The sequence below is a fragment of the Zonotrichia albicollis genome, chromosome 15 (genome assembly GCF_047830755.1).
Source record: "Zonotrichia albicollis isolate bZonAlb1 chromosome 15, bZonAlb1.hap1, whole genome shotgun sequence".
In the NCBI taxonomy this organism is placed as follows: domain Eukaryota; kingdom Metazoa; phylum Chordata; class Aves; order Passeriformes; family Passerellidae; genus Zonotrichia; species Zonotrichia albicollis.
In genome coordinates, this window is record NC_133833.1 from 2,463,198 (window position 1) to 2,485,776 (window position 22,579).

At 48.9% G+C, this 22,579-nt stretch overlaps 1 protein-coding gene across 1 annotated transcript; it reads right to left on the reverse strand.

Annotated features, from left to right (window-relative positions):
• Positions 1–4,943: 4,943 nt before the first annotated feature.
• Positions 4,944–10,123, reverse strand: BOD1 (biorientation of chromosomes in cell division 1). The gene is made up of 4 exons (XM_074552019.1): positions 9,893–10,123; positions 8,725–8,849; positions 6,846–7,046; positions 4,944–5,743 (listed from the first exon to the last, which is right to left on the reverse strand). The coding sequence occupies exons 1-3, from the start codon at positions 10,082–10,084 to the stop codon at positions 6,848–6,850; spliced, it is 516 nt and encodes a 171-aa protein (XP_074408120.1). The 5' UTR covers positions 10,085–10,123; the 3' UTR covers positions 4,944–5,743; positions 6,846–6,847.
• Positions 10,124–22,579: the final 12,456 nt, after the last annotated feature.

Genomic DNA, 22,579 nt, shown 5'->3' on the forward strand with positions numbered 1-22,579 from the left:
CCCTCCTGTCTCGCTGTCCCTGCAGAGCCGGGCGCTGCTGCAGCCCCGCACGTCGGCAGTGGCGGCTGGGGCTGGGGGACAAGGGGGGCTCGGATGGGCCGTGCTGTTGTCACAGCAACCCCTGCCCTGCCCTGCAGCCCCTCGGGGGCTGGGAGGGCTCCTGTCAGCCGGCAGCGATGGAGCCGCATCCCGGTACCCGCCCCGCTGCCCTCCCGGTACCGGCGCTGGGTGAAAATGGGGATTTGTCCCCAAAAGAACCCACCGGGGGTGGCTGCTGGACACCCCCAGCCCTCGAATGTCTGTGACATCCCTGGAGGGAGCGGGTGGGATGTTCTGGGAGCAGGGTGGGATGTTCTGGGAGCAGTGTCAGCTTGGGGGAAATGTCAGGTGTCACCTGTGGGGCCGGTCGGTCCCAAATCCCACTTTTCCAAAGCGTTTTGGGAAAGATGTTTTTTTGCACAAGATCCTGGCTATGTCCAGGTGGGTTTTTGCACGAGATCCTGGCTGTGTCCAGGTAGTTTTTTGGAAGAGATTTTGGCTGTGTCCAGGTGGACTTTTACATGAAATTCTGGCTGTGTTCAGGTTGGTTTTTACGTGAGATCCTGGCTGTGTCCAGGTAGTTTTTTGGAAGAGATTTTGGCTGTGTCCAGGTGGATTTTTACATGAAATTCTGGCTGTGTTCAGGTTGGTTTTTACGTGAGATCCTGGCTGTGTCCAGGTGGGTTTTTACATGAGATCCTGGCTGTGTTCAGGTGGGTTTTTACATGAGATCCTGGCTGTGTTCAGGTGGGTTTTTGCAAGAGATTTTGGCTGTGTTCAGGTGGGTTTTTGCACAAGATCCTGGCTAGATCCAGATAGGTTTTCACGTGAGATCCTGGCTGTGTTCAGGTGGGTTTTTGCACAAGATTCTCTACGGAGGGGTTTGACAGCTGGCTTGCAAGCAAAGCTGAGTTAATAGAAGAAATAACAATTGGTGATTTTTGAGTGTATTTATAGTAAGGAAGAAGACAAGGCCATCAGCACAGAAACAGATTAGAAAAGATACATGAAAATATTTGTAAGCTAGACTACATTCATAAGTAAATGTGTATACATGCCTCATTAAATTTCTGTAAAACTTTTGCCAATTGTATTGATGCTAATTGCTTTTCACCAATGAATATAAGTTATTGTAATGTAATTAATGACTTAAGATCACACTTTGTTAAAAGTATATAAGCTAGAGAACATGCAGAATAAAAAACTTCTTTCTTCTTAGACCCTAATCACATCTATATGTCACATCTGACCTAACAGTGACAATTCTGGCTGTGTCCAGGTGGGTTTTTACATGAAATTCGGGCTGTGTTCAGGTTGGTTTTTGCATGAGGTCCTGGCTGTGTTCAGGGTCTCCTGTAGGAAGCAGAGGTTCTGGCAGGGTCAGAGATAATCAGCCATCCCTTTTTGCAGGTGAAGCAGCTTTTTATTTCCCCTGGGAGTTGATTGGGGCTGGGATGGGAGGCAAGGCAGTGGCTCAGGTGTTTCTAGGGTGAGATGAGATGAGATGAACTGCTCCCCTGAGCCCAGGGTGGGCACAGAGTGTGCCAGAGCCCAGCAGAGAGGAGCACAGAGCTCTCCAGAGCAAGGTAAGGCTCAACTGGATTTTATTTGGGGTTTCTTGATAAGATTTGTGTTAGTGATGGGTTTTTTGCCAGGTGTTGTGTGCCTAGCATGGTTGGAGAAGGCAGGGGTGAAGGTGTGGAGCGCAGGCTGGTGCAGAGCAGCCCAGAGCTGGTGTTGGTGATCCCTGAGGCTTTTCTTGGTCTGAGCAGTTCTGGTTTTACTGGGATGGCCGAAGTTGGGCAGAACTGCCTGGAGGGAGGACTAAATGCTGGCAGAGAGGGGTGTGTTTGATGTCCTGGTGTCTCACAGGGACGGCTCTGGGGGAAGAGTTCCCATCAAGTTTTCTTTTTTTGCTGCGCTTGTGCTGCCCCCTTGTAGAAAATGTAAATTTTGTGAGTGTTCTCTGAACTGTGGTGGTTTCATCTCCCTTTTGCAGGGCTGAAATGTGAAACTCATGGCAATGGTTTTCTATTTCTGTCAGAAATCCCTTCCAGAATGGGTATATTTAATGTATACGATTGCTTGGAATTCCCAAAGGCCCCAATGCAGCAAGCTGCAGCCATCTGTTCTCATGTGAATTCTTTGGAGGGCCAACACCTGAAGTGCTTTTGGGATTTTTTCCCCCTTTTTTTTCCTTGTGTGAGCAGGGATCTGTTTTAAAGACAGTGCAAAAAGCAGTGAATTCTGTGAGTCAGGGAGATGGAATTGGTGACACAGGAGGTCCTTCAGCCTGTTCAGGTGGGCTGGACTTGTTGCATTTTGCATTTTGGTTTGTCCTAGTGCTGCAGGGGATTGCAGGAGCAGCTGCCAGGCTGATGGCTGAGGTAGCACATTTCTCTGAGCAGGGCTAGGATGGTGTCTAGACTGGGCTGGTCACTGCCCAGTCATGTTCCTGAGGCTGAGCCCACAGCTCTGCTCTGTTGTGGGCTCAGCACCTGAATCACAAAAATGCAGGAACTGCACCAATGGTTCTGATACAATCTCATGGCACAACCAGCTGGGGCCTCAGCCTTGTTCACACCTGTGAAATGCAGATTTGGGTAGGCCAGGATTTACAGCTTCACATCCTAAAGCTGGGATTTTGTCCCTGATCACTGGGGCTGTTCACTTCTCTCCCCTAATCCTGGTATTTGTTCCTATTGCTAAACCTCTTGAGAATTGTCAGTGTTTGCTGTGTGATTTGCACTGGCCAGGCACAGCCAGAGCTCATGGAAACACTTTGGGAACAAAGCTGTGTCCACACCTTTCTGGGCTGATTCACTCAGGAGGCAGCGAGAGAATACTGGCTCTGCTCGGGATTTGCAGGGAGGAACTGAGCAATGAAGCGAGAGCCGATCTCCCTCTTCCGGCCGAATTCCGAACAGCTGCGTTGGGAAGGGAGGGAAGGAGCAGCAATTCCTGCCTGGGGATGTGAGAGACCCCAGTGCCAAACCCAGCTCTCTTCAGGGAAACTGCTAAAATTCTTTTTCACTGCAGTATAAACCACAGAATATCTGTGAAAGAGTTAAAGCGCCCCAGTTCTCTGTGAATTTGAACCCAGAGCTGGGCAAATATTTAAATTTGGAATTTCAGAATGGCTTGGGCTGGAAGGGACCTTAAAGGTGACACAGGTGATGGCAGTTTGGTTCTGCTCCTTCTGGTGGAGTCTGCTTGAGTGTGTGACCCACTCAAAAACTGTCTTTGTTTGAGCAGTCCAGAATCCCCTCAGGTGGAACTGTGACCTTGATAAGGGGATCAGCAGCTGTGGGTTCTGCCTGGCTCTGTGGCTAACCTGCTCCAGGTTTCACTGAAAAGCATCTCTGGAGTTATGGCAGAACAGTTACATAGCAAATGCCTCAGGAATCATCCCTTTATTTTATGTAACATTTGCATAAGAAGTTAAAAAATAACCAGAAAATGCTTATTAGTTTAAAGGAAGAATCAGTTTTACTTTAAAAATATGTTATAAACACATTATTCATCATTTAACTCTTGTTCAGTACTTGGAATTAAGTTTATCTTGGGCTGAAATATGTTTGTAAAAATGGATTGCTTTGTGTGATTTGCATTACATGGAATAATGGGGGAAAGGCAATGGAATTCTGCTGTTGAGGTTTTCTAACAGGACAGCATTTGGGACATAGAGAGGTCAGAGCTGCTGTATGGCTGCAGGGTTTGATGGAAGAAGGGCAGAGAGGGAAAATAAGGAATGTTCTGCAGTGATGCTTGTGCAAACAAATCAGTTCAATGTCAGCTTCTGATTCCTTGAATGCCTCCCCAAACTCCTCAGGCTGTGTTTAACACACCCAGCACAGCAAAACCTGCCTCATTCCCCAGCTTTAGTCCAACATCCTCCTGCAGGGACAATTCCACTTCTGCACTGGGTACAGCTTTGTTCTTCTCTTCTGCTGTGGAGATTTCTCTTTCATCACTGAGGTTTTAAGGCTGGAATCCCAATTCTGGCTGTGTGACTGGCAGGATTTCATCAAAGGCCTTCATCAGAAGGACTTGGTGGCTTTTGTCACTGTCCCATTGTGTCAGGGCTGCTTCCAAGGCTCTGATGCAAAGCAAGGACTTGAGAACCCCAACATTAAAGCCTGTGATCCCAAAGTGGCTGCCCCAACTCTTCAGGTGTTTCTGTTGTCATCTGAAGGTTCCCAGAGCCACAGGAGCTGTGCTCAGGCTGGGCCCCACCAAAGGCACAGCAGTGGCAGAGCTCAGGGTTAACACAGACAGAACAATGGAAAAGCCTTTTAAAAACTACCCTGAGTCTGTTCTCCTTCACTTATCTCATAAAGCAGCTGCCAGGTAGGAAATGTTCAGGTTCCCTGCTCACTGCAGTAAATCCAGCTTGACTTGCTACAAAAAAACCCCTGAGCTCCTGTCCTGCTCCCTGACTGCTGCTACTGTCATCCAGAATGTGCCTAAGCACAGCCAGAATCCTTTTCATTGCTCTTTCTAAACTCTGGAACAATTTTTTCCCCTGATTAAATGTTTCAGTTCCAAAGAAGTGCTTGAGAACCCTACCAGGAGGTAAAAGGTTCTTTTCTGTCAAGAGCTGCCCTTAAGCCCCTAAGGGAAAGCATTTATTACACATTTGGAGCAGTCTTAAACCCCCAAACCAACATCCACGAGAGAACCCATTACTCACACAATCCTCACGATATTTTACATTTTTTGGGACATCTTCTGTGGAAAGGATGCTACACCCATATTTTTTAACAAGCCCAGGTTGTTAAACCTAGATTAACCCCTAAAATGTGTAAGGTCACACTTTCCTCAGGGTTCCAGCCATCAGGACTCCTGGATTTCTTTAAATAGTTTCTCCTTAAAAAACTGCTGAAGAAGCCAAGCCTCAGAGATGCTTTTTGAGGTGTTTTATTGCAAAAAGGTGTGGACATTTGCTGGCAGAACAGGTTATCACATTCTCCATTTGACTGTCATCCAGAGGACACTGCATGCATTCAAGCTGAAAGCATAGGACAGTTTCCACCAGGCACCTGAGAAAGAAAAGTCTTCCAAGCAGAAAAAGACAAATTTCCACCTGATCCCCTACTCTGGTGTGCCCTTTGCTCCCCAGAGTTCCCTGGGAAACAGGAGTGACATCAGCTACTGTAAATGTGCTCCTGTGCCCAACAGAACTGATCTGGATAATGAACCCTGAAGCTTCAGCTCCAGTTTTGAACAGGAAATTCCTTTCCCAAAGCAGGCAGTGCAGTGAGTTCCACCTGTGCTGGCACCTGCTGCTCCCTGTAACCCTGCAGAGGCACACAAGGCTTCTATCAAAGCAAATCTGACAGCTCTACTTGGTCCCCAAAAAACATCCCACCCCCAAACCCTCCTCCTTTTCTTTGTGCTCCTTGCAGCACCTCTTCCCCACTCCCTCCAGACTGCAGACAGCTCCCTTTTCCCTTCCCACCCCCTTGCCCAAAGGTATGACTAATAAATACATGCTGCAGCTCACAGCAAAAACCTCTCCACACTCGGGCTGTCCCTCCACAGGCACAACTCCAGGTGCACCTGAATTTCCCCATTTCAGTGCCCATTTCCCACAGGCCTAATAAAGGTTAATCATCTTTGGCAGACAGCAACCCTGCACCAAAGGGAACAAGGAATCCATTGCCAGACTAACAGGGCATGTTGCAACTGCAGCAGGATCTCCCTGCAAGGGAAAAAAAAAAAATATATTTTAGAGGATGTAAAAGCACCTTCACAAGGCAGTGCATTAGGATGGATTAGGATATATTATTAACTGTGGGTTATAATGGACTTTTAAACTAATTGAACCAGACAAATGCAAAAATTCAAGGTATTAAAGCTGCAAATAACTCAAGGTGCTACTACAGCCACTTAAAACCCCATGCTGGTTGCTCTGCTAATTCCAAGCATTAGAACAGCCACTGTAGGTTCTTATTCCTCCTAAATAAATCAGCTGTAGGTTTTATGGAGCATTTTTGCTCTCAGAAAGCCCTGGCAGATGGAACAACTGATAATTAACTTCTTTTCATGCAGCATGGTTTTAAGTCCCCCAGCAAAGCTGCAGATTGGAATTTCCCACCCAGGCAGTGGTTCCTCAATATCCAAATCAACCTCTGCAACCTTAGCAAAGATAGGCACACCTTGTGCTAAGACAGAGGAGCACTTATGGCCCCCTGAGCCCCTGGAGTTATTTTAATCACAAAAGCCAGAATGAACCTGTTTGCCACAAAGGCACTCTCAGTCCTTGCAGCTGGAAGAGTCAGGTTGTTCTATTTAAATCAGTTTTTGAGTGAACAGTTTTTCACTCCCAGAGATGCTGCCCTTACTCCAGCAGGACTATTTTGGTCAGTGACAATTCAACACTCCAGTGTTTGTTCTGAAGCAGAGATACCCAAAACTTTCAATGCTAAGCCACAATAACTTGTCACCACTCTATTCCCCCTGTGTTTCAGTACATGATATATATTTTTTATCCATTTGATACAGTTTTGAAGGCAGTCCAGCCACTTCCCTGCTGCAGGATATGCTTTTTCTTTTTTTTGAATAACAGGCCTTTTGGGCTGATCCAAGCCCAGCTCTGGCAGAGTGCACAGTGTTCCTTGATAGCTGATTTACATCACCCTTATGTCTTAGCCCCAGCTATTTTTAGAGGCACTGGAGTGGCAGAGGCTGTGTGACAATGACAACAGGCTGCTGATCAAAGTGTCCCCCCTGCCAAGCCCTGCTCTATCTTGCACTGCACAAATACAGAGATGAGGCACAAGGAAAGTGCACAGATACCAGACCTTTAGGAGGCATCCTGAGATGGAGCAGGAGGATCTTTATTCTCAGGCTCTGGAGGAGGAGCTGGCACATTTTCCTCTTTCTTTTGTGCAGCCAAAAATTCATGAATCGCCCTCTCTATCTGAGGCCTGAAGATGTGGTTTAGTTTTGGATCCACCACCTGAGAAATAATTCTGTCCACTCCAGCTTCCAGCATTCCTGACCTTGAACAAAGACAAAGAAGTCATTCAGCTCCTCTGAAAAACTTCTCCCCAATCTCCTCCAGAAACTCTCCAGAGCCCTCCTGTCAACTGCAATTAGCATTAACATGGTGAGAACTGCAGCCTACTCAGGAGATCCTTAACAGGGACTTGTTTCACTCACCTATTTCTCTCCCTGCTCCCTACAGAATTAACAACTCACATCTGCTCTCCCAGGTACTTAAATGACACCTTGGCCAAGAGCCACTTTTAACAGAGCTCCCGTGGAAACCAGGTCAACATGAAAGCAAACAAACACATTTTGGCCCAAGGAGAGAAATAAGCTATTCTGAGGAGCAGGGCAGGTGAGAGCAAAGGCTTTTTTTTTGGCTGAGTGGAGAGAGAAGAGCCCTGGCCCCTCAGAACAGGACTGTCACTTGCTCCTTGTCACAGTCTAGACAGAGAGGAATGAATTATAAAAGGGTTTGAATTGTAAAAACAAGGCAGTGAGCACACAGCAGAGGAGCTGAAGTGCCTGGTGACTGCAGGGGCTGTGCCAGGGCCCTGCATGGTGGGGCACAGATGTCTGGGAGGGTTAGGTCATGTCTGCAAGGAGCAGGAAATGGAGATGGTCATGGCACTGGGAGAGGCTGTGAGGGAGGCAGGGACAGGGCCCCTCGTGCCACCTGCAGGTACCAGAGCCTGGGTGGGCAGGACAGACAGCTGGACACCCCCAGGGCTCAGCCCTGCCCCTCCAGGAGGGACAGGGACTGTTCAGGCTGCCCAGCACTCGGGCTGTTCTTCACAACATTCTGTGCAATACCTCATCCTCCTCTCCCTGATTAAACCTCAGCAGCTTGGGAATCAGTGTGAACTGTCACAGTCACAGAATGGTTTGGGTTGGAAGGGACCTTAAATCTCATCCCATTTCACCCCTGCCATGGCAGGGACACCTTCCACTGTCCCAGGGTGCTCCCAGCCCCATCCAGCCTGGCCTTGGGCACTGCCAGGGATCCAGGGGCAGCCCCAGCTGCTCTGGGCACCTGTGCCAGGGCCTGCCCACCCTCACAGGGAAGGATTTATTCCCAATATCTGCTGCAAGCCTGCTCTCTGAGTTGAAGCCATTCCACCTTGTCCTATCCCTCCAAACCCTTGTAAAATTCTCTCCCCATCTTGTTGGCTCCTTCAGTGAGGCCCCACTGAGGTCACCTCAAAGCTTCTCCTGTCCAGCTGAACAATCCCAGCTCCCCCAGCCTTTCCTCCCAGCAGAGCTGCCCCAGCCCTCTGCCCATCCTGGTGCTCCCCAGGGCAGAGTCTGAGAGAGCTGGGCAGGAGCTGGTGCAGAGATTGCTGGGACAGGGGCTGGAATCTGCACACAAACCTTTGGCATCCTCAGGGTCTTTCTTTAGGGAATCTTTAAGGGCTCTTCTCTTTCCTGCAAGTTAAGATCAAGGTCATCCAGCTCAGCACAGCAGCAATAATTTGGATAGCAAATATAAATATTTCCCCACTCAAACCCACCCATTTCAGGCAGAGCAAAAATGTGCATTTTGGGGAGAGCTCAGCCTGCACTGACTCTCACAATGAAACTCAGGGGGGATAATAAAGTGCTGTGAAAACCTGAATTCTGCCAGCTCTGCCTTGCCTGAGGAGGTTTATGGTTTATAAATCCCATTTGTTGTGCAGGGTGCTGCTCACTCACTGGATCACACTCTGCCTCAGCCCGTTCCGCAGCTGGTTCTTGTTCATGGCTGGGTTCCATTCCTGCTTGTCCAGGTGGGTCGAGACAAAGTTGTCAACTTTCTGCCTCAGGTTCTGATAGGCTGGCTAAAAAAAATAAAAATAAACCAAATTCAACAGCTCAAATAGCTCCCAACAACCCCCTGCCAGAGCCCTGCACAGTGCAGCTATTGTCACACACAGACTGCCCTGCTGTCTGTGTGTCCCTCCTTTCACTCCCTGAACAAAGATAATCCTGTTTTCCCTGAGAACACAACTGGAAATTGCACAGAACTCTCAGTGTTGGAATAATTCAAGCAGCTGGGTAGATTGGGGCTGAAATTGTAGTGCAATGCAAACTGTGCAGACAGAGGTTGTTTAAGCAGAGTTCTTGTTGTCTGGAAAACCTCCACCCCCGAATTCCTAGGAAACTGGCTGAGCAATGCTGCCACTAAACAAAAACTTGAGTTATTTGCTTCTGTGGCACTAGCAGAGAAGAATAAAAATACAAAATTGTAATTTTAAAGATTATTATAGTTATTTGAGTTTTGTCAGAGGAAATGTAATTCCAGTGAACAGGAACTTAATAAATCCATATAAATGCTCAGGACCATCTACATCCTGGATGCAAGGGAAGGACAAGAGGGAAACAGGGATATTTCAGAGTTTGATGTGTCTGCTCTGGGTGAGGACAGCAGATCCCAGGACAGGGCTCCTGCTGGAAATGTAAAAGCTTTGGGAAAGCAAAATTCAACAAAAAACGTTGAATTTTGACAGTCACTGAGAACAATCCAACTTTACACTGATAACCCAATTCAACACTGGCAACAAATGATGAGGAGTTTGCTATGGCTGAGAAAAAATTAATGTCAAACAGTCTGGGGTGATCTACTCAAGAATCAAAGGTTAAAGGTTCGCTTTGAGACTATAGGGACGTTTGAGAATATGGGAATTCCAGAAATACAGGTTGGGAGCAGCACTGCTCCTATGGGAAGGCGTTTTCCCAGGTAAGCCTGGGCTGAGTTGAAAGGCTGAGGCTATTCTCTGCCCGTTCTGTGCCCGGGGTGTGGATGCGGCCGCGGGGATCCCCCGGGAGCGGCCCCAGCGCGGCGGGAGCGGCAGGGCCTGGGCTCGCTGCCCGGCCCCGGTACCTTGGTGTCCACGTCGGCCAGGCAGTCGCGGCGGAAGCCGTCGAAGAGGCCGCGGCTCTTGAGCTGCTCCACGATGATGGCGATGAGCTGCGGGTCCCCGGGCGGCAGCGAGCCGGGGTCGGTGGGGCCGGGCCCCGCGGCCCCCGCGCCGCCGCCCGCGCCCGCCGCGGCCCCGCCGCCGCTCTCCGACATGGCCCGCGGCCTCCGCGCCGGCCCGCGCTGATGGTGTCACCGCGCCGCGCTGCATCATGGGGAGGCGAGTTCTCCTCACCAGTGGTGCCATAAACTGGGTATTCTCTTAGAACTACAAATCCCAGCGTGAAGCGCGGCGCGGCTCAGGGAAGTGGCGGAAATGGGGGCTCGTTGCTGTCGCGGTGTATATTGGGAGTTGTAGTTCTCACGGGACCGTAAGCACCCTCCCCGCATCCGCCGGCGGTTGTGAGGGGATGGCGGTGCTGGGATCGCCCGGCCGGTCACAGGGCTCCCCGTGTCCCCTCGGAGCGGGCTCAGAGGGTCCGGGTGTTCCTCAGCATAGCCCGGGTGCCCCAGGTGTGCAGCTGGATGCTCAGGGATCCCCCCCTGCCATAACAGCGAGGCTATGACTTGCATGTTCTAGTGAGGGCAGAGATAATGTAATTTGCGAGTCAAATACATCAATTTGTGTGGGATCGTGCTATATTTCCATCGGGATCCCGAGACCCGGCTGCCCCCAGCAGGGGCTGTGTGTGCTGAGACCATCGCTGAGCCGGGAGCTGCCGGGCACAAACCCCACACGCTGGGTTCGCTCCCTTCCCAGCGGTGGGGTACGCAATAATGAGCCCGTTTCATCCCAGCTCCTGATCCCCAAAATCCCACCCTGGGCATCCCTGGAGCGCTGTCCAAGCCCTCCTGGAGCTCTGGCAGCCTCAGGCTGTGCCCATCCCTGGGGAACCTGGGCAGTGCCAGCACCCTCTGGGGGAAGAACCTTTCTCAAAGGTTCTTCTTTCCCAAAATCCAGCCTGGCCCTGCCCTGGCTCAGCCCCAGCCCTTCCCTGGGAGCTCTCAGGGGTCCCAGGGGCGGTCGCTGCTCGGGGACAGGGACAGCCGGCGGTGCCGGCTCGGAGCGGGGGAAGCAGCGCGGCCATCCCGGCAGGTGGCACCCGGTCCCCATCCCGATCGCTTCCCTCGCTTCCTCCCCTGGCAGGGACGAAATTAATGGATTTTAGCCTCGAAGGTAGAGGGGTGGCTCATCTCTTGGGACCCTCGCAGCAGCCAGGATAGCGACGGAGGAGTCGGACACCTATTTGTCTATTTGTTTGTTTATTTATTTATTTATTTAATTATTTGGAATTTCCTGCTGCCGTGGGCTGGCTCCTTCCCGCGGAAAGGCTGAGAGGCAGCGACCTCAAAAGCAAAACCCTTCAGCAGCACAGAATCCAGCCCAGGGTTTAGTGGGGACTGCCCCGAGCAAAGATCCCCTCCCAGTTACCAAATTACTGGAACGGGCTGTGATGCAGGAGGGGAAAATCCTCAGTGCAACCTCCGGTACCCGGGATGCTCCGGGGTGCTCTGGAGCTGCCTTGCCCCCGGTGCTGGTGCTGCTGCCCTGCCCCAAGTCCCTGTGCGAGGTCTGTGCCTTTTCCTGTGGGTGGATGCTGTGACCTCTCTCCCACGGTGGCACAATTGATGCTCCAAGGCAGAACACAGGGGGCAAAGCAGGTAGTTATGAGATAATGAGGGTTCACGGGTTCTCTTACAAGCTGTGGTGGAGGTCAAGCAGTGTTTAATAGTTTTGAGATGTGGAGCAGGGAGGGAAAGGAAAAACAGAGTTTTTAATCTGTTTTATCTGTGTGTTTTTGCCCAACATCACAGCACACAGTGAGAGCATTAAACTGTGGTGCCTCAGATAAAGCAGCCTGGCCCCCAGGGAGCAGAGCTGTGAACCTCTCCTTGAATCACACCCTGAGTACAGAATTTATGAGATCTGTGAACTCTCCCTATATCTGTGGCCTCGAGGAAAGCTCCAGGCAGTTTCCACAGTTCAGGTCAGCAGAAGACTCAGGGAGGGAGAATTTTTGCCTCTTTGCTGTTGTGTTGGAGATGCAGTTCTCGTGGTAGGATAAATGCTTTGGCTGAGGAGAAGCAAACTTGTAAAGCTTAGGGAGAAAGATTATTTCAGGTGAAATAAATAGGAAAAAAAATTGGTGTAGAAAGTTACTTGGATCAAGATGGCAATCAATGATTTTTAATATTATTTTCCTGTGTTACAGTCCCCCTGAACCCCATTCCTGTGGCTGATTGGGGAGGTGTGGGTATTTAATTGTAATTTCAATTTGTGAAAAACCTGAATTGCAGTCACACTTTCTGTCACAGATGATCCGAACCAGAGGCCAGTCCTTTCTTTGTCAGTGTTTTTCATCACTGCATTGCACATTTCCTCCATTCTCAGCCCCCTTCTTCACCCTCCTCCTGTCACCACAATCACAAGAGCTGTAAAGCAGCACCTCCTTCCATGGAAATTCTGATATCACAGGGGAAAAGCCATCTCTGCTACAGCTGCCTGCAAAGAGTTCATGGTTCTTGCAACTGGCTGACAAAACCAAGTTGTTCCCAAAAAGTGCTGTGAATGAAATCTGCTTTCATGGGTGCTCATTTCTGCTCCTTAAAGCTCTCACTGAAAACTCACATTGTGATGCTGCATGAGCCAGAAGGTCCTGGAAGGGCTGTGGAGCTGGCAGGGTGAGGATTCCCATGTGGAATACACAGCAGTGGGGTCCTGCCTGTGCTCACTCTCATCGGAGCCCTTGTTCCCTCAGCTTCTCATTTTCACTGGGTTTGTGTAAATCAATCCCTGCTGCAGGGCGTGTTCTGTGTGAATCCTCTGTGGAGATGGAGTTTGTTCCTTCCTCAGCAGTGGGGACCAGATTTCCACCTCTGTGTTTGGCCTGGCACCAGGCCTGGCATGATCCTGCCCATCTCAGATGCTCAGGAGCAGGGCAGCTGCTGGAGAGGCAGGAAAAGCCAAAATTCCAGACAATCTCATGAACCCTGTGCTGTTCCTTGTTGGGATCCAGTCAAGGTTGGATTCATCATCATCATGAAGATTTCTTCCTGGAAAGGATGGTCAGGCATTGGCACAGGGCAGAAGCTCAGGTGGAATATTAACAGAGAATATCCTGAGCTGGAAGGGTCCCATAGGGATGAGCCAGTGGAACTCCTGGCCCTGCACAGACACCCCAACATTCCCACCCTGAGAGCAATATCCAACCTCTCCTGCAGCTCTGGCACCCTCAGGGCTGTGCCCATCTCCTGGGCAGCCTGTTTGGAGCTGGGCTCAGCATCACAACCCTGGTCCTGTGCCCTGCGCTGGTAAGGAGAGAGCAGGAGCTGCTGAAACAGAGGAAATGTGTATTGGGTTGGTCCTTTTGGTGCCAACAGCCCCAAAGTTGTGTTTCATCTTTGCCTCAGCCTTTGGAGGAGTTAAGCCATGTTCCCTGGGGCTCTGTGTGCAGCAGGGTCAGCTCCAGAGTTCTGAGATCCTGGAGATTTACACAAAGAACAGCTTGGCTGTGCAGGTGGCAAATTATTGAAAGAGTTGGGAAGCTGCAGGAATGTTCCCCAGCCCATAATTCTCTCCCAAAGAATGTGCAGCACGCAGCCAGCCTGCCAACCTTTGGGAGGCTCCAGAGCCCTGGAAGAAAATGTCTATTCCCTGCATGTTTGCCATTTGTGCTGGGCAACATATTGCCCATGGAGCATATGCTGTATACACCACACGCTTTCTGAATCACTCTATTTCTGAAACACTGCATTGAAATTTATACTTTGGTTTGTTTTATATGTAAATATATATATATGTGAGTGTGTGCATGCATATGCATTATATTGGAGTGGCTGGTGTTATAGCAGAGATGTAAGTAAACAGAATTTGTGTTCAACATGCCCACCTCCACAGGATGGTGTTTTATTCTCTGTTTTTTTTGGTGGGTTCTGTTTTGTAGCTGAAACATTTTGGAGCTCAAAGTATCTGCAAATACCAGAGGAAAATGTATTTGTAAAGCTGCTGCAGAGCCTTTCAGAGGAGATGCATGCTGTGTCCTCAAACAGAAATGTCAGTTGTTCATTCTTATATCATTGTTTCCATTATTATGAAAGGCTGAAATCATGTGGTGAAAATAATATAAACATTATTGCCATATATGCAGAAGGGATAACTTTCCAAACTAGATCATCAAATGAAGCCTTGGAGTGTATCTGTGTAATATAATCCCTTGGAAGAGTTGCTGGCATTTGAAGTTTTCACATGTTTTATAAATGTTTATGAGAAATGCCAGTTGAGCTGATGGAGTCAGTAACTGCCCCTCTGGGCAGGGAAATGCAGGCTTTTTGCTGGGGAAATGAACAGCTTGTGATTGCTCTGGAATGCCGTGTCAGAGATGGGAGCAAACCCAAAAAAACCTGGGCTATCTGTGCACACTGCTGGATGAAATGCTGTTTCTCCAAGGCCACTATTTACTTTTCTTGCCTGCGCCTGAGAAATTTTCCATAGCACAGATCTCACTATTGAGGGCAGCACTGCTGTACAAAGCACTGTGAGGAGCAGTGTGTGGGGCACAAAGTGCTGCTTATTCCTGCTCTTTCCACCTTGAATTTCCATGTCAGGATAACACCCCCTGCTCCTCAGTGGCCCTTTGCTTGTTTGCACCGCTTGTCCCCGCAGCATTCCTCCCTTGGCTGTGAATCTGTGCAGGTTTGATGTTTTCTGCCTCAAACTGAGGAGTGCAGCCCCACATTTGGAGTTTGTGAGCGTGAGGACAGCGTGACACGCTGGGATCTGGTGGTGCCTGGCAGCTGATGGGAAATGCACTGGTGTCAGGGAGCAAAGCAGCTGTTCCCTCACCTTGTGCACAGAGGCAAGCACTGCTCTGGCACATCCAGCAGCAATTACCCTGACATCAGAGGATGAAAAGATGAAAACAAGGAGGCTGGAAATTAATTTCTTTCGCCCCTCTGTTTCATGCATCCATCAGCAGCGCATCTGGGCCTCGTGGAGCTAATTTAAAAGTGTAATTTCTATCCCAAAAGATTGTACTCAGTGTGCTTCCTGCTCTCAAGTGAAGTTCAAGGGGATGCAGCGTGGGGTAGAGGTTATTTCTGCCTCTTTGTGGTGGGTGTGGAGCTGGGGTTTCCCTCTTTGTGCATTTGTGGATCTACGTGGTGCCTACAACGTGTTTTATGCTCCACATAAGTTACTCGTCCCTTATTTACAGCTTGCACTTTTCTCCCCTTCTCTAAGGACCTGCAACCCTTGACCTTTCAGCCTGGTAAATTATTTACACGTGAAACAGTGAATCAAAATGATGGCTCTCAGGAAGATGCTGCTTATTCTCAGGGAAAAAAAGCACATTTCTTCCAGAAATCTCCTTCCTGAGCCTTGTTTGTCCTTCCCTCCTCACCCCTTCCCACCCTCAGAAGGAGACACTCTCCTTTTTCACACAGGGAAACGTTTCTCTGCCTCTCATTTTAAAGCATCCCCTTGATATTTTGGGGGTGGGGTGAAATGACTTTAGCTTGATGTCTTTTCATGGAAAACCATGAAAGAATGCGAAAGAAAGGTGTGTGAAACAGCCCAAGTGCTGCAGAAATCCCAAACTGGGGCAGATACCAGCAGAGCTAGAAATGTTTAAGGCTCTAGAGGCATAAAAGTTATTGCACATGGAATGGTTTGTGTTGGAAGGGACCTTAAAGCTCATCCAGTGCCCCCCATGCCATGGCAGGGACACCTCCCACTGTCCCTGGGTGCTCAGAGCTCCATCCAGCCTGGCCTTGAACATCAAGGACTTCCCAAAAAGGGTATTTTTAACATGCTGTAAAGTGTATTTTTAACAGACTGTAAATCATAACACTTCTCCTTGGTAAAGCTCGTGCAGATCCTTTGCTGAGAGGTGCTGTTGTAAGTGAGACAATCGTGCACATGGGGGAATTTTAGTTTTTTCTTAGAGCTGTATTAAAATTAAATGGAGAAAATCTGTGTTATTGTTCCTGGAGCAAATATCTTGTTCCTACTCACACGGTTTTTATCTGCAGGACAGGGAAAACATCCACAGAGAAATGGGAAACCAAGAAACAAAGTGGATTGAAAACAAAGTTTTTTCAATACTATGATTTCTTACCAGGGATTTTTGCCCGTTAACGGATTGTGGGAAAGGAAACAATAAGACAATGTTTGAAAAGCAAAGAATTGTTTTGAAATTATCTATATCAGCTCTGGGGTTTTTTAATCTATTTTTATTTTTTAACAGTTTTCCTTCACATGAAAAGGCTGGCTCATGACAACCACCACCTTTTCTGAAAGCACCCTGGTTTTGGGTCAAAAAAAGGAAAAGAAAGCATTCTGACATTATAAAATGGAGAATTTTCTCAGATTAAAGTGGTTTATTTTCTCAGGAGCATAAGGAATTCTATAATTCATGCATATTTCATGAGGAAAGTGGCCAGTTTGTGGATATTTCATGAGAAATAAAATTTCCACATCATTAAATGGCCAGAGAGTAAAGTGAAAATGAACATGTGTAATTCTTATGAGAGCTTTTCAACCAGTTTGTTGTAGTTTTAGAAATTATAATGTGATTTGATAATCCTGCTCTTGCTGCCACTCATGGAAAGGTGAGCTGCACCTGCATCCAGGCCCCAAAAATTTGGATAATGGGAAAAACATCCTTGTGCAAAGGGATTTTTCCGCAGTGTGGCTCTGAGAGGAATTTTAGGCTGGTAATGTTCTCTTATAAAGCTCACATTTGAGGGGAAATAACCCAAAAACTGGGCTTGACCATGAAATCTTTGAAGTGAAAAATGTCTTATTTCTTCTTCCCTGTGTGTGAGTGCATAAAGCTGCCTTTGCCTGAGCTTTGTGCTGTGCTCAGTGCTCATCATTTGCCTAATGCAAAGTAGCCAAACACTGCAGCTGCTATTTGAGCTCCTTTTATCCATCTTCCCTCTCTCACACACATCCCCACGCCCAGACAAAAGTTGGTTTCCTTTAGGCAATCGGGAGCCCTTGGAGAGTGGCAATTTCTTTGATTGCTTATTGTAGCTGGAGCACTGGAGATAAAAGTTTAATGCATTCTTATTGTCTGGGTGCTTTTCAGTGCTCAGCTGCAGGAGCAGCGCAGCCTCCGAGCGTGGGCACGGCAGATTGGGTGTCACTGCTCTGTTGGTGCCCACGCTGGCAGATGGGGAGCTGCCAGCTCAGGGCCAGGGCAGTGCCAGGTGAAGCAGGAGGGTCTCGGTTTTCTGTGGTTGAGATGACCCCTGAGGTGGTAGAAAGTCTCTTTTTCTATGACTGAAGAAGAAGTTGAGATTCGTTGGTTCTGCTTTTCAAGGTTGTTTATTTTCTCTTATCTATTCCATTCTTTCTCTGACCTGCTGAGATCTGTCCAGCAGGTTGGTTTGAGGCACACTGACCACTCTTGGAGTGGTGTTAACTTTTTATACTAAAAACTACATGTGCTTTATTTACAATAATTTTCCAATATCTATCACCTATGTCAGACAGTCTGTCTCTACTCTAAACCAATCCAGAAGTGCCACCATCCCAGCAGAAGATGGACAGGACACACCCAGATTCCTCCATCTTGCCTCTTGAACCCCCATTCTAAAACCTCCAAATTCTACTTTTTCACCCTGTGACAAATTAATGATCATTTTACTCAACTCTTGTGCCTTGTGACTCTCCACACAAAGTTGGGAACTGTTTCCATGGGATAAACTGGAGGCACAGGTGTTTCTGACTCCATGCCAAGGTCTCTGAGCCCCTTGCCAGGGTCTCAAATCAGCCAGGGCAGCCAGAGGAATGTGCTGGGTTCCGACAGGAGGGCAGCAATGAGAGGTTGCTGTGACAGAGTGGTTTGGGAAAACAAACGGATCTGGAATTTTCCTAGGGAAACCTGCTGTGCTGAGCTGCTGGGATAAACACGTCTGGTGTGGGTGAGAGCTGCTGAGAGCAGGGCACAGCCCTTCTCTTCACCATTTTCCTACAGGGGAGAGGTGGAATTGCTCCAACCAAGACACGAATTGCACAGCCACTCCCATCAGATAGAAACAAAAGACAGAGGCCAAGTTTTGGGCTGTCCTAATTTTAGACCAACACTTGGACGTTTCTGTGGCCTTTTGTCCCAGCTCTGGTTTCCCCTTGCAGCTCCTTGGGAGATGCTCATTGTGCTGTTTTGCTGGCATTTCCTCTGCCCTCTCCAGGCCACCATTCAGCTCCTGTTGCAAGAGGGAGGTCAGGAGAATAATGCCCTTTTGCTGACACATGGGTAACCCAACCCTGCACCCTGTGGGTCTGCTCTGCTGAATTCCAGCTCATCTGATTGCACTGAGGGCTATTGAAGCATCCCTGCCACCAGAGCTGGGTAATTGATATGCTTGAAGGGACTTTAATGAGGAAGAAAGCTAATTAGTTAATGTAAGGAGTGAAAAATAAGTCTGACAACCTTGTAGTCCATTTTGTTCCATTGCAGCTTTCCCCAGTGCTCAGCACAGTTTCAAGCTGGGCACGGCCGAATGGAAAGCTTGGCAGATCCAGCAGAACTGGGTTTAAGTTCAGGGTTTGGGTCTGGATGGGGTGTGGAGGGGCCTCTGCTGCACCATTGCTGAAACTTTAGTTTCAAACATACATTTTGAATTAAGGCAATTTTTTTCTCAAGGTTAGATACCTGAAATATTACAAAAATAGTCCCTTCTCTCTTGGTCCCTTCTTCTCTGAGGTCTGCCACAGCTGGAGCCTTGACAGGAGGGATTCACAAACTGTGAGTGTCTGTGAAAGGGGAACTTCAAGCACTGAAATTAGGAATGAACTCTGAATTAGGAGTCAGGGCTATGAGGAGCAGCTGAGGGAGCTGAGAAAGGGGCTCAGGGGGAACTTCTCACTCTCCACAACTCCCTGAATCCATCCTGGCATATCACCTTTTTAGCCTTGGGAAAAAAAGTCTGAACTTGATCAGGGAGATGGGCCCAGAATCTCTCATGGCCTTTTTTTGTTCTCTGGTTTAATGATCTCCCCATACTTAGAGACAGACTGAGGTGATTTTTCTGCCCAGGGAGAAGAGGGCAGAAGGCTTGGAAGGTTCCAAAGCTGTGGAACTTTCCTCCCTGATCTCAATAGATGCTGACTCCATCCTTCAGAGGGGAAAAGACAACAAGAAAGGGAAAAATAAATGGGATAGGAATACAGCAAAGGGATGTATAAAGAAATCCAGCTGTGTTTGTTCTGAATGAGTTTTGTTTCCCAGTGTGGCCTCTAGATTTGTGTTCTTTGTGCACAAATCCAAGTCCTGTAAACACCACCTGCTCCTGGTGCTCGAGATAATGAGATGGGCTGGAACCAGACCAGACCTTGGGCACAACTGGGGAAGAGGCTGATCAAAGTGGGGCAGCAGGAGGAGCTTATCAATTATTTGGGAGAAAAGAGTCAATAAAAACCTTCCTCAGAATAAACAGAGCCCTGCTGGATGTGGTGGGACTCTGGGGAGTGAGCTGTTCACACGAGATGAAACTCTTCTCCTTGTTGATGAGCAGCAATGTTTGAAGACCTCTTTGAGATTCTGATCTGGGAGCTGTTGCTGTGTCCTTGCGTGCCTGGAGAGCCTGGGATGGTGCACAGCCCTGCTCTGTAGGGCCAGGGCATTTCCAGGCCCTGGTTGCTTTTCCTTGTCACCAATTTCCTGCTCACCTGAGGTTCTCCATCCCAGAGTCACACCGGAGCAGGAAGGCAAGGAGAAGGGAGTCTCCAGATTTAGGAAAAATGTATTCACAAAACCCAATTTCTATCTCTGTCCCCCTTGACAGTTCTCAGGAACTCTGGATTGTGCTCCTAAGCATGTCTGGGGTGTTGTGTCAGTCCTGGGCTCCCCAGGACCAGGGAGATGTGGAGCTGCTGGAGGGAGTGCAATAAGGGGTCACCAAGAGGACTGAAGGACTGGAGCATCTCTCCTGTGAGAGAAGCTGAGAGCTCAGATTGTTCTGGGTGGGAAAAGGAGGCTCAGAGAGGATCTCATCATTGAGGGAGCTGGGAAGGGGCTCAGCCTGGAGAAAAGGAGGCTCAGGGGGCCCTTGTGGCTCTGCACAGCTCCTGACAGGAGGGGACAGCCAGGGGGGCATCCAGGATGAGAGGGAATGGCCTCAGGCTGGGCCAGGGCAGGCTCAGGGTGGGCACAGCAGGAATTTCCCCATGGAAAGGGGGCTCAGGCACTGGAACTGCCCAAGGAGGGTTGGATCCCCATCCCTGGTGTCCAAGGAGGGGCTGGAGGTGGCACTGGGTGCTCTGGGCTGGGGACAAGGTGGGGATGAGGCACAGCTGGGACTCCATGGCCTTTTCCAACCTCTGTGATTCTGTTCCATTCTGCTTTGTGCCAGTAACTGAAGGGAGGCTGTGATGAGGACAGAGTCAGGCTCTCTGCTGTGGTGCCCAGTGGCAGGAACAGAAGGAATGGACTCCCAATAAACCACAAAAGATCTTTCTAAACATTGTAAAGCAGTGGAAAAAGTTACCTAAAGAGTTTGAAGGCTCTGCATCCTTGGACATGCAGAGCAGCTCCCTGAACATGGTTTTGGACACCTGGCTCTGGGTGAACAATGATGTCCAGAGGTCCGTGCCCACCTCTGCAGTGTGTGAGATGTGATGGGTGTTCACACAGCCCTGCTTCTCCTGGAGTGCTGCCTTCCACACTGACCCATACTACTGAGGTGCCCAGAGGAGCAGATCCTGTGCAGGAATCCTTGTCAGGACACACAGACACACACAGACAGACACAGGAGCTGTGTGCTCACAGGTGCCTCACACCTACGCTCTCCCTGCGTTGCTAAGGCTGGTGCAGCTCCATGTTTGTTAGCAACCATCAGAAATTTTCCCAAAAAAAGTCCTTTAACAGAAGAACTCTGAAAGTGAAGGCTACTTATCTCTGCTGTCTGGTAGAAAAGGTGCAAAGCTGCCATTAACAAGTGGCCAGCTCCAAGGCTTGGGTTTCTCAGACTTTTCCCATTTGCTTTTGCACTCTGGACCTTGGTATTTTAATGATATCTATGTCATGAAAATTGCACCATCCTGCTGTGTGAATATTCATCACGTCAGTGTTCTGCCAGCCACACTTGCCAGAGCCAAGGTGAGTTCAGTAAATAGTTTGTGTCAGAAGAACCATTATCAGAGGCAGTACAAATGTGACACTGAGTATTTTGGACTTAATGAGGTGTTCTGGGTTTTTCCCTCTGTATTTGGTTGCAAAATTGAGGTAGTTCCTTACTGTCTGTGCTTCCAGCCTGATTTCCACACTGTGCAGCCTGACCTCCTGCCCATCCACTGCCTCCTTTTCCTCCCAGAAAAAGCTTTTGGCCAATTTTCAGCTAAATTCATCAAATCGCAGAGAGAACAAATTCTTACAGATTTTATGCAAACTGGTGACTGGATAGCAGAGCAAATCCAGCCTTAATCCCCCAGTGAGAGTGAAATAGGCCAAATTTAGAAATCAGCCACTGTTTGTAGCTCCCAGCCAGCCAATAAACAAGTTTGGAGTGGTGACCCAGCTCTTGCTTCTGCTGCCTCTTGCTCTGCCAAGCACAAGGGAGATGTGGGAGGGAGGGAGATGCTGGCTTTGGGACAGGGAGAGGACATTGCCCTGGGAATTCAAGTTCAGGGCTGGAGGGCACAGAGCTGCAGGGAACCAGGCCTCGTTCCTTGTGGTGCGTGTGGAATAACTTGTTTTGATAAGTGGTTCAGAGGCCTTAGAAAAATCAATAATAGTAACAGTGCTCCCTAGCAACCCTGCAAAAACAAAGCAGTGCGTGCAGCCTGTTTTCATCAGCAACAGGATCTGCTGCAGTGCAGCTCCAGGTTCCAGGCTGAGCCTTTCCTGGGTCCCCAGCAGGCAGAGAACAGGGGAAGGACACTGGCCCTGAGTGGTGGAGCCCAATCCTGCATTCCTTGCATTGAGGAGCTCATGGAAGAATTGGGTGTGTGGGGAATTCTGCCTTCAGGTTTTGTGCAAGTTGAGAGCTGAGCAGCAATGGCAGTCATGTGTGTGAACATGAGACAGTTCTAAAGCTCCTCTGTTTCCTTGCCTGCTTTGTACTTTGTCTGTAGAGTACAAAGGATGCAGGAACTTAATCCCACATGAAAGTGTTTCTTATATAATAATTACTGTGAGGGTGCCCAGGAAATGCTCTAGTTAGGATCCAGCACAGGTTGCTACTCTGAGCACAGGGCTCTCAAAATCCTTCTCCCTCAGCCTAAAACCTTCTCAGTGGCCTTTACTTAGAGATTTATCAATTTAGGAGAGTTTAGAGAGGCTGAGGAGCAGGGTTTGCTGATGGACCATGCATGGTGCAGGGGGAGAGGGGTCAGAACCCCTGTGCAGGGTTGGGTTTGTGCTGGGGTGGGAGCAGCAGCCCTTTGTGCATCCAGCAGGGCTGAGAGGCTCTGACATCTCCCCTGTAAACAGCCCTCACCATTTCTGTGTCCTGGCATTTGTGTCTGTCCCACGTAGGGGTGAGGTTAATGCCAGTTTGTGTCTGCTCAGGTGACAAGCAGCACAGAAGTGTCATTGTCCTCCTCTCCATCCTCCTGAGCTTGGGTCACTGCTGGCTGACTGCAGAGACACCCCCTGCCCTTCCCCAGGGAACAGGATCACCGCTTTTAGCTCCTTTCTGGAAAAT

What these genes read in the sequence shown, in the direction of transcription:
- BOD1 (XM_074552019.1), bottom strand. Translation starts at nt 10,084, where the DNA reads ATGTCGGAGAGCGGCGGCGGGGCCGCGGCGGGCGCGGGCGGCGGCGCG. An exon ending in TGGCCGACGTGGACACCAAG is followed by an intron (nt 8,850 to 9,892) that starts GTACCGGGGCCG and finishes TATTTTTTTTAG; the next exon opens with CCAGCCTATCAGAACCTGAG. An exon ending in CTGAGGCAGAGTGTGATCCA is followed by an intron (nt 7,047 to 8,724) that starts GTGAGTGAGCAG and finishes TCTTTGTTCAAG; the next exon opens with GTCAGGAATGCTGGAAGCTG.